An 18,685-nucleotide genomic window follows, 5' to 3' on the forward strand; every position below is an offset into this window, starting at 1 on the left:
TACCAGTGTCTCCATATATACTGCTGATGACCCACAGACTTCTCTGTAGGCAAGCATCAAGGATTTGAAGTAAAGAGCATGCTTCTACAGGGAGCCAATGTAGTGACATGTGCCCATCTTTACTGGTTGAATACAAGACAAGTTGCTGCATTTTGGGCCATCTCCAGTTGCTTGATGGTACATGTGGGTACTCCAGCTTGTAGTGAGCTGCAGTAATCCAGACGTGACAAGACCACAGCCTGGACCAGATATTGTGCTGCATACACAGTCGGATAAGGTCTGATCTTATGGATGTTATACAGATTCACAAATGAAACATTCTATGACAATGTGCAGTTTAAACATCTAAATAAATAACCCTATCAGATACATATTTAGAATTTTTTTCAGTCTATCCTTTGCTATTTAAAAGCCTAATCTATACATATATATATATTTTTTAACTTTTACTGAATTTATTTAAAGGATACAACATTCCATACAATCAAGTCAAACTTAACAAAATTAAATTTAATTCAACCCCAAATCTATACATATTTTCAATCTAATTAATGACTCCTCTACTTCATGTAACAGTTGCGGAGTTGACTCAAGTGTATCACGCTCTCAACCACAACCTCGTACACAAAAGCTGAAACATGATTTTATGTTTCCATTTTATAATATTTAATTGTTTTTGTAAACTGTAGTGCTTTTTTAATGGTGTCTTGCAACATAGCATTTCAAACCATATGTATTGTTTTTTCCAAATATTATAGAAACTCCCAGGTGGTAGGAGGGGAGTGTTTGGTGATCATTGGGTCTTGTTTATGTTTAAAAAAAAAATGTTCAATAAATTAACTGGAATAATTTAATATGTATAGGCAAGTGATTATTAAAACTGTTTTGTGTTAGAAATTAATCACTGAGATATTTCTGCTTTACAGAAAAATAGTAAAATGCTTGAAGGAAATATGTGAAGTTGTGATTAATATAGAGTTAAATTCAATTAGGAATTTTAATTGCAGTAACATTTTTTAATCGAGCAGCACCCCTAGTGTAGGTGTGCCTGTGTATATATACAGTATATACTGTATATATGTATAACACCATAAATGGATTAAGCAAGTGTCAAAAAGTGGAGTGTCAAGCAAATGGAGTGGCTCATGCAGGTTGCTCTGTACAAAATAAACACCAACATGCTTTACACCTTGTATTCTTCTTCCACTGAGCCTACATCCCAGGTCAACTCCTTGAACAAGTGGATCTGTAAAGAAGTGGCCAGTTATTCTCCATCCTGAGTTTCCCAGCTGTAGCAATCTTGTGGAAAATTTTGGATTCATGAGATTTCTTCTATAATGCTACAATGGGTTAGCAGATAGTCTTTTGTCAGTCTCTGGATTCAATGCTTTCCTGAAACTAGCCTGTTTTTGAATGATATTTTTAGTTCTATTATTTTTATGCATTACTTTTCAGCAACTATGACAACCTTAGGAAAAGTTAAATGTAAACCAAATGATCTCATTAACAAGAAACTGAGTTAATTCACTCTTACACTAACTCTGTTAACAGGCAAACTCAACATACTTGGAGACAGTGACAACAGCTGTATTCATAACAATATCATAAGAACAGAGAAGAGAAATACTACTTGATGATTTATTTTTATCCAAACATTAATGAAATATAGCTGCACCAGATGCACAAAATTAAGTATAAATTCAAAACACATCAAGGTGTTAAATATAGCTGGCAAAGTTTCAGAAAAAAATGAAATTGAATTAAAATGGAGTTAGATTATATGCTCACATCTAATTCAATTTGCATTTTTCAAACAGTGTTTTAACAGATGCATTGTGTCACCATTTATAACTGAAGTAGTACATTAGTGATTTAATTTATTCATGCTATATCCAATAAATATTTTAAACAACTCCCATAACACTGTAACTGAAAAAGTTTTGAAATCTCAACTACCAGGATAAAGTAAAGTCAAAGTGCTGCCATCAAAAAACATTTATAAAGATGCTGTGTTGTATGTACTCCCAAACTGCAGCAAATTTAGAAATGTGTCGCCCAATGCTAGTACAGTGACTATAAAAAGTATGCAGTCCCTTATTTTATTGTTACACAACATGGAGTCAACAGAAAAAGGTTCTTTAATATTAAAGAAAACAGATCCTCTGCAAAGAATTCGATATTAATTACAAATACAAAACACCAAATAACTGATCACAATTAATATTCTCGTCCTTACAAGACCCCTAAATCCTCATTGTTGCAGCTTATTGTTTTTTGAAATCACCTGATTAGTTCAGTGTGGATCACCGGAGATCTGTAGTCAAGGGGTTTCATTTGACTGTAGTATAAATGCACCTTATCTGGAAGGTCCAACTTGTGCTGAGTCAGTATGGTGGGCTAATCTACACAATTAAGGCAAAGGAACACTCCAAGCAACTCTGTTAAAAGATGCTTGAAAAGGACCATTCAGGGAATAGAGACAAAAAAATATCATATTCACTGAATATCCCTTGGATTCTGGTTAAATCAGTCATTAAGAATGGAAAGAGTATGGCACAGCTGTAAATCTGCCAAAAGCAGACATTCTGCAAAAACTACATGATCCTACAAGAACAAGAATAGTAAGGGTGTCCACTAAGAGACCGATGAGACATGTGAAAGGAGAAAACCGTTGTTAAAATAATGCACAGGACGTCTTGGCTAGAGCTTGCCAAAATAGGAGACTCTGAAGTCACCTGAAAAAGGTTCTATGGTCTGAGGAGAACAAAACAGAAGTATTTGGCCATCAGACTAAATGGCATTCCTGCAAGTCAAACACTTTACATTATCAAAAACACACCGTCATTAAGCCACCATTAAGCATGGTGGATGCAGCATTATGCGCAAAAGACTTCTAAGAGTTGAGGGTAAAAAGATTGCAGTAAAACACAGGGAAATCCTGAAAGAAAAACTGGTTCAGTCTACAAGAAACTTGAGCCTTGGAAAAAGATTTGCTTTCTACCAAGAAAATGGCCCCAAACGTAAAGCCAAAGCTACACAGTGATGACTTAAAAACAATGTAAATGTGCAGGAGAGGCAGAGTCAAAGTCCACATCTCAGTCCAATTGCGCATTTGTCGCGGGACTTGAATGGTAGTGTCCATATGTGCAAACCAAACAGAGACCTGTCATCACAGACAGACTGTCATCACTTGGACATTTAAAGAGTCTTTTTCTGTTTATCAGTGTCAAAAAACTCCAAATAAATTAAAATCACTGTGGTTCAATGTTGTTTAATAATAAAATGTGAAAACTTCCAAGGGGGTGATTACTTTTTATATGCACTATAAAATTTACAGTAACTACCCTCTTTACCAAAGTTAGAACATGGTAACTACATACAGGCATTGACTGTGCTGGGGTTTGAACACAGCCTCTTAGAGATGTAAAACAGCACCATGCTAACTGCAATATAAGAAAGCTGAAAGATTCCCAAATTATGAAGACATAATTTATAAATCCGTTATTCCACCAGTCATTTAATTTTTGAACCAACTTAAACCATTTCATATTTATAGTGGCTCAAGCCTGTTCTGTCTTAGGCAGGTATCAATCAGGTAGGAGTCCCAGTCCATCCCAGGACACAATAACACTCATGCTCATACTGAATTGGTTACCAGTTCATCTAATATACAAGTCTTTGGAATATATGAGAAGCTTCAAAATACCCTGATAATATCCCCTACAGACACTGGGAGAATGTGCAGACTTCACAGACAGAGGGACGGGACAGTTATTCTAACAAGGCCTTCTGCAGCTTTTAGGCAAAAACATTAACTACTGTGCCACCATTCCACTGTTAATTATAAAGATATTTATAACTGTATATCAACCGCATTATCAATTCAATCCATCCATCAATTCATTTTCAAACCTAGTTAATCTAGTTCAGAATTGTGGGTCATGTTCCAACAGCATCGGTTACCAACCTTTGACAAGGGACCAGTTTGGCTGAGCATATTCCCCAGTGCACTCACACTCATTCAGGCAGGGTCAATAACAGACAGTTGTTACAGACCTGTGATACTAAATCTTTAAACTGTTTTTGAATCTCAGTCACCAGTAGAGAAGTAAAATAATAAAAAATCATAATTGGAATGCATGCTGGTTCACAAAATAAAGTTTTAAAAAGAACAAAACTGGCCCTCCTTTTGGATGAAGCAGGTTAATGTGCAAGATGCAAAGAGCTGCACGCTATAGCCACAATGACCATTGTGTCTTTCATAAGTCATTCAGGTTAAGGGAATATACGTAATAATTAACCAGTTTGAAAGAATATACCTGTAGTTGCTATTTTTTTCTTATTATTATCATCTTTACAAGTCACTTATGTATTATTTCCATCCATCCATTTTCCAACCCGCTGAATCCGAACACAGGGACACGGGGGTCTGCCGGAGCCAATCCCAGCCAACACAGGGCACAAGGCAGGAAACAATCCTGGGCAGGGTGCCAACCCACCGCAGTATGTATTATTTGATAAGTCATTTGACTGCCTACAGACAAATATTTATACACTTGTTTGTTCTGTCCCTGAGGGATCAATTCTAATTGTTTGACTTCTTTATAACCGGAATCGAATCTCAAATATATTTTCTTTTTACCATTTTCATTTTAAATATGTGTGAAGAACCATGTTAATATTTTTTTCCTGATTTTTTTTCACAGCAGTCTGTCCACTTAGAGTGCCTTTAATCTCCATCTGTATTTATATGAAACTAGTCAGAAAATCAGGAAAGGAAAGCATGTTTCATAAAAGAAAAGCCTTTTCAAAACTGTCCTTATCCATTAAATAGTGTATTGGAAACTACAAGGAAAGTATAAGTGATTTTACAGAATTTATTTTCAATAAAACAATATGCAAGATGGAAAAATGTTCAAACCCTTTAGCTCAATTAGACATCCACCTGTTCCGGCAACACTGGGTGCAAGGTGTGAACAAACAGTGCAGGGAGCAGCAGTCTGCTGCAGAACATGTGCAGACATCAGTACTCACATATACAGGAGCAAGTTAGAGTTGGAAATTAACACAAGGAGAAAACCAAAGTACATAGGAAAAAAAACTACTTAAACACAAGGAGTACTTGCCAGATACACAAAGATAATGCCTTGGCCAGGATTAAGACTCGTGACTCTGGGATTGTTAACTGCTGCACCACTGTGCTACCCCATATATTGCAATATTGGATACTGTACATTTTTTGTACATTTTTGATATTCTCTTATCTACTAATAATTAACTTTAGTTCTTTACAATATATTCACCTCTTTTTTAAATTCATTTTTAGAATGTGTAGCAAAGGAGGGCTTTCAAGTAGGTCCTTTTGTCTGTTATTGCCACCTTGGGATGATCACAATTCATCTGTAGTGGATTGGCTTTGCCTCAAGTTCTGAAAAATCACAAAAATGTTTGAAAACTCTCAGTGAAATACATTAAAATCAATAGAAAAGGAGAAAGTGAACCATTTTGACTGGATTATGATTGTACAGTGGTCTCTTAAGCATCCCTGACGGCTAGTGAAATGTCTGCCAACTATGCTGCATCAAGTCATATGGCCAAAATGTCACCTGAGTTGTGAGACAGCAGTTCTAACTACTGTGCCACCATGCCTCCCTGAGATATAATAATAAAATGAAATATCAGAACAATAACATTTGTTGCAGACAATGGCAGACCGGAAACTTTGATTCACTAAGGTTCGCTCCCCTCAGATTCAATAGCAAGTACTCACCTCTCTTGAACTGAAATGCAGTTTATTTTTCCCCACCCCGACACTTGTGCTTGCTACCAAATAAGCACAACATTACAGCAAATAAATTCTTCCCTCCTTAATGTTTGCATCAAATGCACAGCACTCTGTATAATATTATTAAAGAGTTAGGCTCACATATGACGTACAGGTCACATACAAGTCAATACAAAAATACATTACCTTTAAGAAACAAATACAAAGACAAAATACCAGTTTCCTTCTGCATGCACAGTTTGTGTTTAAATGTGTTATCACATTTTCTGCTCATTTTTAGCCCACCACTAGGATCTGTGTTTTATACTCATGGGGGGCGTGGAGGGGGTGACGTCTAACCAATCCAATATTGGCTGCTACAACTCTAAGCCAGCTGCACAGAGACTTTCCAGGATAGCACAGCATACTTGCTGCAAAAAACACTTTGGCGAATTTTGCCGATCAACACTACTCACCAGACTGGATATGTAAGGAGGACTGTAAGTTGTAATTATTATTGCACCCTATTTGGCAGTCCAGAAGAAAGGCAGACTTTTAAAGGAAGTCTTCAAAATGGATATCAAGATTTGGATTCGATTAAAGATGGCTAATGGCCGCCTTGATTATCCACTGAACAAGTACAGTTACAGTATACAGTACAATGGTGGTATTTTTGGTTATTGAAAATTGATGTTAAATTAGAATGTGTGAATATGTTGTTGGAATGGTACTCATTTTGGTATTCCTTGGGCATTGATCCTAACTAACATGTGTCTGGGACATGAATTCAGTTCTACATGGAGTAGCTGTGGGATGCTGAATGGAGTCTGAAAGAAGACAGCCATCTTTGGAGTCATACTAGCAGCTTTCTTTAAATTTAGCGAACTGACAACAAGTTAGTGGTAGGTTGACATGAAGCTTGACAAGACATTTCTATGGAAAAGTAATGAGAAATGTTTGTAGATAATAGGAAAAACCTTTTTGTATTTAACCAAAGACCAACGTTTACGTATATAAAGATAAACTAATGGCATGGGAGCTTTTCTATTTACTTTGTTTCCATACCATGTGAGTACTATATAATATATCATGTTCAAGAAAGAAGTTTTATCTATGAGTAAGGTATTTCTAATGTCTTTTCTACCATACAGTTATCACCTAATTGTTGATCATGCATAAAATACAATTTCCAGCAGTAGAGTTTGCAGTGGATTGATGGAGATGCAGGAGGTGCTGTTTGCATGGTTATTGTAAGGCATTATAGTTTTCATACAATGAAAAGGGAAAGTAAAATACAATGATACTGACAAATAGCAAAAATAATAACTACCTGTAAAGAGTATGCATAACTCATGAAGGTCATTGCAAAATATACCAACAAAAATTATACTAAATTCTTCTCAGCTACCAAGTTAGTCAGGCCAAATGTAAAACATAATGCAGTGGATCTGCTTGTTTCATTAAGAACAATAATGCTTTACATTGTTAAAAATAACACATGGTCAAAATGGTGGTATGAACCATGGAAAATATTTAATAAAATAACTATTACTGTGCATAATTTGATCTAGCATGCCTATGAAGTCATTTATACCACTGGCCTATAATCTGACTTGATCTGCTATCTTGTACGAGTAATACCTCCTTGCAAGAAGGGTTTATATTCCGGCAGACTACCTTCTTTTTAATGAACCTATTGTTGCCAATAGCTTCAAGGATGTCATGAAAATATGAGAGCTATAATGGCAGAAGTACTGTATTAGCTATATCTGAGAAAGCACAAGAACCATATTAAACAAATATAGAATGAAAGAATATTAATTCTGTTTGGTTCAGGTGCTGTTATATAGCCAACTAACTTGGACAAGTCTAGAATATTGCATTCAGTTAAAATATAGTATAATTATATGCTGTGGAAGATGGCCGGACACATTCAAATCACCCACAACACGTTTATTGTACATTATTTACAAGAATAAAGTGCACCACAAACCCCTAGTCTCCAAAGTCCAGGCCAACTCTCAGATGCCTTTTCCTTCAGGCCGCCTCCTTGCCTCCTCCAAGACCTTGTCCTTCCTTCTCTCCCGACTCCAGCCCACGAACGGAGGGAGGCGGCCCCTTTTATTATCACCCAGATGTGCTCCAGGTGCCTCCTGACAATCTTCCGCCGGCACTCCCCAGTGTGGCGGAAGTGCCGGCTGTGTACCCGGAAGCACTCCGAATGTCCCCGATCCTCTTCCCCCCCAGCACTTCCAGGTGTGGTGGAAGTGCTGAGGTCCAGGGCTCCTTAGGCATTGGGGCACCCCCTGGCTGTGACCACGGGCCCCTACAGGGTTGAGCTTCGAAGCTCTGTACCCGTGGTCCTCATAGCCACCAGGGCAGTTGCCCCCACGTTGTCTGGGGGAGGTATAAGCCCTCCTCTGTTTCTCCAGGGCATCCCGGCCGGGTCGCCCCCCCCAGCCACCTGTGACAATGCACATTATTTGATAAAATCTAAAACTGTAATGCTGGACACGGCAACACTATGTAATATGAATGTAAATAGATATATATTAAAGAATAGAGTAAAAATTTACAGATTGTTTGTTTTAATATAATGAGGTTTGAGGCAAATTATTACTTAAAGCAAAATGTTTGAATGTACAGTGTTAGAGAAGAACAGCTGGCAGATAAAAAGAGTAAAACAGAAATTCCAGTTTACCTCGTGTCCAATGACAAGATTTCATCTGTCATTTAACCCAACTCCTCCTAAGGCACTAGTGCACCACAGTGAGGCAAATGTTTCAGTGGCTTTAGCAAAACCTGACAAAGATCTGATTTTGGGTCTGCCTTGGCTTAAATGTGCAGAGTGCTCAAGAGTGTTTGGGCATCTGTAACATTAGCAGATAAAATAGATCATTGTAGAGTTTGGGTGGCTAACAGTTCTGCTCTCTACACTCCTTTTATTGATCCCGCAGAACAGAGTACTGTGTAACTAATTGTACAATTCCCTTGACTATAAACACCACAGAGAATTTCTCAAAAATCATAAACACCCCATACATTTCAAAGAGGCTTACAAACATGTAATCAGTTGACAGTCCTAATACGAAAATGCACAATCACAAATACTCAATTACTCCTTCAAGGTCAGAACATTTTAAAGCCATATGAAAGGCATGGTTGGTGATGACAAATAATGCTAAATAAAATGTATTTACTGGAAACAGGTTTTTAATCACTAACTATATATTAAAAGATGCAAAACTGTTAAATTTTCAAAGCAAATAAATTCACTACATCAAAGGTACAAAATAACCCCCTGTTGTTAGCACTAATGATTTTGCCATGGCCTTCCAGCAATTTATTTTATTTTTTCCTCATCACCTACTGAGGCAGTAACTTAATCCCTCTCTTCTAAGCAGTCACAGATCAAAATAATATTAGTGTGTGAATCTTCTTATGCTTTTTACTCACTGAAATTAAAGTACACTATATCATGGTACATGGGTAGACTTCATAACAGTTTTAAAATAATTACTTCAGTTTATTCCGACAGAAGATATTCCAGCTTGCTGCCACTGAGAGGGACATATTAAGTAAAGCAGTTTTTGTGGAGATTCCCTATAGATTTGAATTATCAATTCATCTTGTAAATACTAAGGTATATTTCTAGATTAGAAGTACAGAAGGATATAGTCTAAAGTCCTTATAACCAACAGAACTTATTATATGAGAAATGACATAATCGAGTGAGTTAACCCAAATGTGTATAACAAATAAACCTTTAAGTGACAGCTTTGGTATTCTTCCAGTGCATTATGATAGGACAATTTCATTTCAGTTTTAAGGGGTGGCGCAATGGGTAGTGCTGCTGCCTCGCAGTTAGGAGACCCGGGTTCGCTTCCCGGGTCCTCCCTGCATGGAGTTTGCATGTTCTCCCCGTGTCTGCGTGGGTTTCCTCCCACAGTCCAAAGACATGCAGGTTAGGTGCATTGGCGATTCTAAATTGTCCCTAGTGTGTGTCAGTGAGCTCTGTGGTGGGCTGGCGCCCTGCCCGGGGTTTGCTTCCTGCCTTGCGTCCTGGGATTGGCTCCAGCAGACCCCCATGACCCTGTGTTAGGATATAGCGGGTTGGATAATGGATGGATGGAAGTTACTTTTAATGTCTTATGAAGTCAGCATCTCTAAGCAAGACCAGGTCTGTCAATATACATACTACGACTATCTGGTACTGGGTAGAGTCCAATTTTGCTTGCAGAACAACTTAATAAGATATTGGAAATATTAAAAAGAGGTTCTGCTCCAGGATGACTTGATAGTGTATTTACTCCAGATTTTTTGGGCACACGTTCATAATGTGAACATTCCAAAGTTTAAGGCTGTACTGGATTTAGATCTGGATACAGTGTAGGCCATTGGAGTAAACTGACGTTACTAAGAGCGGTGTTTGGGGGTGGCAAGTGGGTCAACCGCCCCAGGCCCCGCACCTATGGGCGACCCGCTTTTGAGGTCCGCGTGTCCCGTTCGAGCGTATTTGTCAAGTTATCCAGTTATATTTTGATAAAGTCCAGTTATCTTGCAAAAATTTAGCTGAATACTGTAATGAGAAAATCCAGTGTACGTTAACATTATTTTTATTCAATTCGCGCGCACGTTTATACAGTCCACACATACCGGTAACAGTGTTTGATGTAACCGGCCCAATGTGGGGTTGGTCAGCCCTAGGCTCTGCACACCCCTAAGGCCACCTCTGGACATTACTGTCATGGTTGTGGAACCATTTTGAAAGAATCCATTCTTTGTGACAAACCTCAATAGCCTGCTGGTGAAAGTCAACTTGAACATAGCAGTTGTTCTCAAACTCAATCCTAAGGGATCCCCCTGTGGCTGCAGGTTTTTGTTCCAACTAACTTCTGTTCTCAGTTGGACTGCTAGCCTAATTGAGTGAGCTGTGTAGCTGTAGGGGGCGCTATCGCTCCCTTGAACCCTCAGGTACCACTCCAAACACCAGGTAAAAGTACAATTATTATTCTTTTTATTATAAATACGTGCACTAAGCACCCTCCACTCCACACTACTCATACAAATACCAATTCTCTAATTAATCAACAATAATACACACTCCTCCTCTCCCAGACACTTAGCCACCCTTCCTCCCAGCTCAGCTCAGTGTCTGGGCTTTCCCACAGTCCTTTTATATCCCCTGACCCGGAAGTGGTTCCAGCCCAACAACCCATAAGACCTCATCACTTCCGGGTCAGATTAAAAGTCCTTTTCTTCAACCCGGAAGCACGTCGTTCCTTCCAGTCATGTGATCATGACACACTTCCGGGTTATAGGGCACGCTCTGGAAGCCTCCCTACAGCGGCTCCTGGTGGTCCCCATGGTATCCAGCAGGGTTGTTTATAAAAACTACAATGTCCATAATGCCCTGCTGGAATCTGGGGACCTTCCATGCTGCTGGGAGGGCTCCATCTGGCGGCCTGGAGGTGTGGACGGGAATATTTGGCTGACCATCCCTCACAGCTGTTATTTCAGTTTTTGTGTTTTGGGGTCATTGTATAAATTACAAAACTAAATTTTGTAAAATTTTATTAGCATATGCCAAGCATTTATGTATATTAAAATGTGGATAATTTAATGTTTTTTCTACATTTGGTTTTTAAGATTTTCAACATTATTATGCTTTTCATTCCGATTTTCCAGGTGTTCTGGGTATTTAATCCACTATTTCCTAATAAACATGTTTGTGAGTCTGATACTGAAGTCATTGCAGCCTTTCAGTGTTGTTTACCTGGATGTCTATTTGGCTTGTTGTTAACTGTCATTATTAGGATACGTTTAAGGGAGCAAAGTACATAGAATCATTGAAAATACTATTATTTGGATTGATTTAGTGTTTATTTCATGTCATTTGGGGGGTTTAAAATACGGAGAATTCATATTTAAGGCTAAAGGCAATTTTTAAAATTGGTTTAACATCTTATTTTGAAGCCATTTTGTTTCTTTTGGAACTTTTCCAGATTGCTATGCAGGGCAACTGGAGTCCAATGATTTCAACGAATAACAGATATAACAGTCACACACTTCCTGATTATCTGAGACTGGGTGGATAGCTAAAAACTTTTGAGAGTGTTGATATAATTACAGTCTTCTTGGTTTCAGAACTTGTGCAACTGTATTTTGACTATGTCTGTTAAATGATATTTCTGTGATGACAGACAGAAAAGGTTCACAGTTTTGACCTTTGTGGTTTTATGACTTATGCTTCATCTCCCAATCCCAATTTTAAAAAAATCTCTACCTTTTCCCTATTAACACATTCCACCTACCATTTGCAACGTTACACCAACAATCAAGATTCATCAAACCAGACAACATTTTCCAGTTTTCACTTGTGCATTTATGATGATGATATGCCAACTGTAGCTTCTTCATCCTGTTCTTAACTAACAGAAGTGAAACACTGGGGAATTTTCTGCTGCTGTTACCCATGCTCCTCAAAGTTTGATGTGTTATGCGTTTAGATTTGTCCGTGTACACACCTCTGTTGTACGTAGCTTTTGCAGAAGTAAATGTGGCTTTTCTGTTTTTTGGCTGACCATTCTCCTATGATGCGGTAGGCTGGCGCCCTGCCCAGGGTTTGTTTCCTGCCTTGCGCCCTGTGTTGGTTGGGATTGGCTCCAGCAGACCCCCGTGACCCTGTAGTTAGGATATAGCTGGTTGGATGATGGATGGATGGATGGATTCTCCTATGACCTCTCGGATGTCTTTTGTTTATCACCATTATCCCCGTAAACCCTAGAGACTGTAGTGTGAAAAAATCTTAGGGAGGAAACTGGTTCGAAATGCTGGAACCATCGCATTGGGTACTAGAGTTAGTCAATAATTTAACATATCGTATTCATCCTGTTGCTTAGTTGAGCAATACTTAAACCTTTTGATGATATCTTCTTGTTAAATATGTTGAGCAGCAGACACATGATTAGCTATTTGAAGTAGGAGAATATTTGTGGTATATAAAGTGTACACAAGTATACAGACTTCCATTTCAGATACAGGGGGAGAAAAGAGCTTATTTGTGAAGTATTGTGCACAAAAAAGGCCCCAAATCTTTATGGGATGCCAATCCACTTCGATATAGATCCATTTACATACTCAAAGTCACTTAAAATGTTGTGCCATGTTACAGATGCCAATTAATTTAACAAGCATAATCTTTACAATGTTTATGTAAAAGTATTGACTAGACAAAAAAAAAAACACACATGAACAGAGTTAAATGTCCAAACTGCACCCAGGCCGTAAGACACTGTTGTAACCAGGAGACTTTAGCTGTGAGGTGGCACTGTGTCACTCTGCCACCTGTCACAATGTTCATTCAGATTTCTCATATTGTATGCCTGTTTGAGTTGGCAGAAGAAATAAGGGACACTTTTGAAGCTGCATGATTCTGATGCGGTGTAGTATGTTTTTGAAAAGGTAAAGAACAGTATTTCTGATTTTATCACTCTTCTTTTGAATCTTATTATGAAATTTGAATTCTCTAAAACTGCGGTGGGTTGGCACCCTGCCCAGGATTGTTTCCTGCCTTGTGCCCTGTGTTGGCTGGGATTGGCTCCAGCAGACCCCCGTGACCCTGTGTTCGGATTCAGCGGGTTGGAAAATGGATGGATGGATGGAATTCTCTAAAAAGTCAATGACCTGGCCAGGAATCAACATTAGCCCTTTGTCACTGAGCAGTATATGTGCTAACCATTACAACTCTAAGATGCTCTGCTATAATACAGAAATAATGTAATATTTTCAAGCCTTTTGATCCAATTTGGGGTGACAGGAAAACAAGTGGAAAGCAAGGAGAATCCATTACAGGGTACTAGTCCATCACTAGTAAACTCACACACACACCTGCACTAACACTAGAACAGTTTAAAATTATAAACTTAACATGCATGCCTTTGGCATGTAGAAGGAAAACCAGAGCAGCTGAAGAAAACCTACAAAGAAATACTGTTAATATGCACACAGACAGCAACTGGGAACAGAATTTGTACCCAGGATGCTGAATCTGTGAGGCAGCAGTAGTAACTGCTGTGCCACCAATCAAGGGGCACTGAAATGGCTGTAAAGACGGAGAGCCCTTATGAGCTGAGTAAACCATGAATAACACAAAGTACAAAATATTGTCCAATCCTGTGTCATAAGTTTACAGTATTGTCATTTTTTTCATTTATGTACTTTTGAGGTAAAGTAGAAAAAAACAGACCCATGTGCATGCCGAAGAAACATTTAATCAATAACCACTTGTCAAGTCAGCGCCTATAACTGAAGCAACAGGAGGCCAAGTTCATATGGAAATAACATGAGGAGATGACTCAAAATAATTAGACATGTCAAAGTACAGTACGGCTATGCAATTAAAGGATGAGAAGCGCTGGCCTGCTGTATTTATCATCATCTACTATGTGTCAGAAAAGAAAATCTAAGGAGCAGAACATCTGAGCAGTTGGTATGGACAGATAAAACTGAATTTCTCTGAAGTGCTGTTGCCATAATGTTAATGGCCATCTTTCAAAATGCCTCAAAGAAGAAAAGAAATTTCACTCAAATTAACACACAGGCAATATGGAAAATCATCAGGAATAAGAGAAGAGCAATAGTGGGTTAAACAGAAACCAACTCCATTAAGATTGAAAAATAAAGACCCCAAAAAATAGATACTCTCTTCAAATGTCCTCTTCAACCTGTTTTAAACGTAGAAGTGGTGAGTGGCTCTGTATTTGACTGGCCTTGTTAAGATATTTGTTAACATTATTGACCTTTTGAGTGCATTGAGCCATGAAACTCTAGGCTTCTGGCATTAAAGAACTTCCACCTACATCTAAATCTCCTGTGCTTTACATGAAGAATCGCCTTATTCTTTGTGACCTTTGCTGCTCCTGATGTGTATCAGCTTTATAACAGATATGTTCTTTTTCACTGATAAGCTGCTTGCACCAATTTCAAAGGAAATATTTCATCTGCAATTAAGGGAATAAGGAAAAGGCATTACATTTTGTTCTCATTTTTGATTCTGTACATATTTGCCTTCCTGCTTTTTATTGTCTTTTATGGAGTGTTTGTAGCTGATTATTTGCTTTAGGACAGAAAAAAATTGTCTTGACGTTTGTATGGCAAACAATAAAGTGTCTAATTTCATTAAAAAAAAACGTCTAGGCACTCTACACATAAAATGCAGTGTTGGTATTATTATGAAATTTGCATTTAATACTATTCCTGCCCAAATAATTCACTCTGCTTAGGCATATCATGAGCAGATTTTAATCCATTTCCTGTTTTTGTTTTTAACTCTGTTTTTTAGATGGCCCACTTGGACCCAGGGGACTAGCTGAAGCCACAGAGATGTGTACCCAAGAGTGTTTAGTTCTTGGACACTCTGACAACTGTTGGATGCCTCCTGGGCTAGGATCCTACCAGCATCCCAAGTCCCCACTCTCCACCTTTGCCAACCAAAAAGAATGGGCCAAGGATAAATTAGTGAATGGACATACATTGACAAGAAACTGGAAAGAAGATGGCACCAGGAACCAGTTTGGGGACCGAAAGCAGTTTGGAAGTGCGGAAGGCCATTTCAACAGTGGCAATCATATGACAGACATTCCGCTGGCTAACTTGAAATCATATAAACAGGTTTCTGGAACTGATAGCCCAAAGGAGCACCAGCTATAAGAAGTCCCCAAGTGATCATATACTGTAGGCAAACGTTGAAAGTCATGTAGGCTTTTAATGTTGACTCCTGCTACTGCTGTTCAATAGAGTTAATGTACTTAGTAGGCCTGTAGACCAGTGCTTATATTCAGCAAGTATATACAATTCTACGTTATGTTGACACCACCAATGGTATTGGATCCTTGCCTTGAGCATACAGTAACACCTTACAAAATACTTGTAAAACTCACTTTCAAGTATATGTGATCTTCATTTCTGAAGAAGAGAAGGCTAAAGAGTTTTTTTTTTCTTTTTTTTTTAATATAGTGGCTAAATAATATATTCAGATATTGAGATATTGTGATGTGATTGTTGTTGAGCTATTCTGGGACTATATTACTTGACACAGTTGAAGAACATGGACATATAAAATTGAAAAAAAATTGTGCTATTAACACCGTTAGTGGACACTTGTTGAGTCTGTCATTGTTGAAGTGTTTGTAAATAGGACAAGTTAATACTAACCAATTTTGTGTACCTGTACTACTCACTCAACAGACTATGACGATTCATATTTTATAGGCATTTTTGTTTTACTTTAAATTACTCATTTCTTTCTGTAAAAATATGCATTTTGTAGTCTGACACATTCATATTCATACACTCAGAAATGCTTGTGAATAGGTTAACACAAGTTATTTAATCTCAGACTTACAGGAAATACTCTATATTTTTCCTGACTGTCATTGAAACACCACTGTGCTTGGGGAAATTTTTAATTTATTTTTAACTATTTTTCTACCACTGACATTAGTAATGATATATCTTTTTACTAAATCTTTGCTTTTTTAATTTCACAAAAAAAACAAAAAAACAACTCAAACAGAGCATAAGGAGACTGCTGACCCAAGTGCACCTGTGATTTTACAAGGAGTCATTCTGTTGTGCAGGGGTTTTTGGAATTGGCTGTCTTTTAAAAAGGCTTTTAATGCAATTCTTAAAAAAAAAAAAAAAAACATAATTTGTGTTTCAGCACAAGAGATTTGAGTGTAATCATTGGATGTTTCACGTGTTGTGCCTTCATGACATGAAAACATGCATTCTACCTGTTTCGATGGTTGGGATGTGGGTCGCACTCTCTTCCATTCTGCTAAAAAAGATCCAAACTGTAGAATGCCTGGCTGGTTTTAGCATCATAAATAGAAAAATTTCCACAAAATATATTTACCTGATCTACAAGCACGTGCAGAAATTTGTGAACCCAAGCATTTTAAACTATTTTGTTAAGGCATGAAAGCCAATTAAAACAATGAAATAGCATGCAAAATAGCTTTACAGTTAAATATGATTATTTTTGTCTCACTTTTTAAGCATACCTCCTTTGCTTTATTTGAAGGTTATGTTGTAGATTACAGAATCATTCATTTTGTATAGCACTTCATGTTTTACTTAACAGTATATATGTATACTATTATAATAATTATATATATATATATATATATATATATATATATATATATATATATATATATATATATATATATATATATATATATATATGTACAAACACAAAAACCCATGGGTTGGGGTGAATTGCTTATTGCAGTATGTTTGTCAGTGTGTGGGGGTGTTTGCCATCCTAGATATACATATAAATATATATAAACAGTTAATCCTTGTTACTGCTATACAGGTATTCAGCTCTTGCAATAAATGTTTAGAATAACATGCTGTGTGTCTGATTACTTCAGTAATATAAAGTAATATAAGCAGTGATGTGTTCACTTAAAAGTGGCGACCAGCAAATGTGTATTGGTGGCATAAGTACAACTTTTATAAATACTGTCAATGCAGTAAAGTCAGAGGAATTTAAAATGCTAAATGATTTTACATTGAGAAAATATTGTATTAATTATATAAAAAAAATTAAAATAAGACATATTCGTGTGACTGAAAATGAGCTTGTAAATATACGGAATCATTCTGTCATGTGACTAACTATGAGTGAAAAATATGACAGTGGCAGCCAATTTCAATTATGTTTGGAGTTTCTTTCCAATGTACATTATGCAACCCTAAATCAAAAAAAGTTGGGACGGTATGGAAAATGCAGTGATTCTTAAATTTGCTTTGACTGTTATTTATTTGCAGAAAGTATGAACCCAAGATATTTCACGTTTTGTGTGGTCAACTTCATTTCATTGGTTAATACACATCCATTCCTGCATTTCTGGCCTGCAACACAAATCCCGAAAAAAGTTGGAAGTTGGCAAATTAGTAATGATGTATAATAATTAAATAATGATGTGATTTCAAACAGGTGATGTCAACAGGTGATTGTAATCATGATTTGATAAAAAGAGAGTACCATGAAAGGCTGAATCTTTGAGGAGCAAAGATGGGCAGAAGATGTCCATGTTGTCAACAAATGATTTTATGAGGAAAGATCAGAAGAAAAGATTTATCCAAAAAACAAAGTCAAAGGTATGATTGTGAAAGCTGCCAATGCTAACAAAAAAATGAAAAATCAACAAAAATTCTAGTACCAAAAAGTATCAAAAAAAGTTGCATACTATTACTAAGGGTTTTTATCCAGTTTCAGATAAATTAGAACTACGAGAAGTGATCTTTATATAGTCACGCTGGTGGCCTCATCATACACTGAGCTGGTGAGTTGTGGGATGCTTTACCAAGGTAACAAATGACATGAAACTCTTAAAATGGTGTCAACCAAATGCTAAAACAAACTGGTATTTAAAATATCGTGAGAAACTGATAAAACTCTTAAATAGAGTCTCCAATTGAAAACCAAAAGTCCAAAATAGTCTGAGTCAAATCACCCCAGAAAAGAAGTATAACTTAATTTTCAACCTTAAAGAGAGCCCAAGATAGATAGATAGATAGATAGATAGATAGATAGATAGATAGATAGATAGATAGATAGATAGATAGATAGATAGATAGATAGATAGATAGATACTTTATTAATCCCAATGGGAAATTCACATTCTCCAGCAGCAGCATAATGATACAATAAATAATATTAAATTAAAGAATGATAATAATGAAGGTGAAAAACAGGCAATAACTTTGTATAATGTTAAATGTTAACGTTTACACCCCCAGGTAGAATAGAGTCGCATAGTTTGGGGGAGGAACAATCTCCTCAATCTGTCAGTGGAGCAGGACATTGACAGCAGTCTGTCGCTGAAGCTGCTCTTCTGTCTGGAG

General features: G+C 37.2%; 1 protein-coding gene across 3 annotated transcripts in view; it reads left to right on the plus strand.

Moving 5' to 3' along the window:
- The window catches only part of LOC114650153 (protocadherin-9), an 892,982-nt gene extending 876,085 nt beyond the window's left edge, over nt 1-16,897 (plus strand). For all 3 annotated transcript variants that reach the window (XM_028799627.2, XM_051925668.1, XM_028799626.2), the window contains one exon: nt 15,108-16,897. In XM_028799627.2, coding sequence (XP_028655460.1) covers nt 15,108-15,475 — 368 coding nt within the window. In that variant the 3' untranslated portion in view covers nt 15,476-16,897. The remainder of the gene's footprint in view (nt 1-15,107) is intronic.
- The last annotated feature ends 1,788 nt before the right edge of the window (nt 16,898-18,685 follow it).

The sequence above is a fragment of the Erpetoichthys calabaricus genome, chromosome 4, assembly GCF_900747795.2.
Source record: "Erpetoichthys calabaricus chromosome 4, fErpCal1.3, whole genome shotgun sequence".
NCBI classification, from domain to species: domain Eukaryota; kingdom Metazoa; phylum Chordata; class Cladistia; order Polypteriformes; family Polypteridae; genus Erpetoichthys; species Erpetoichthys calabaricus.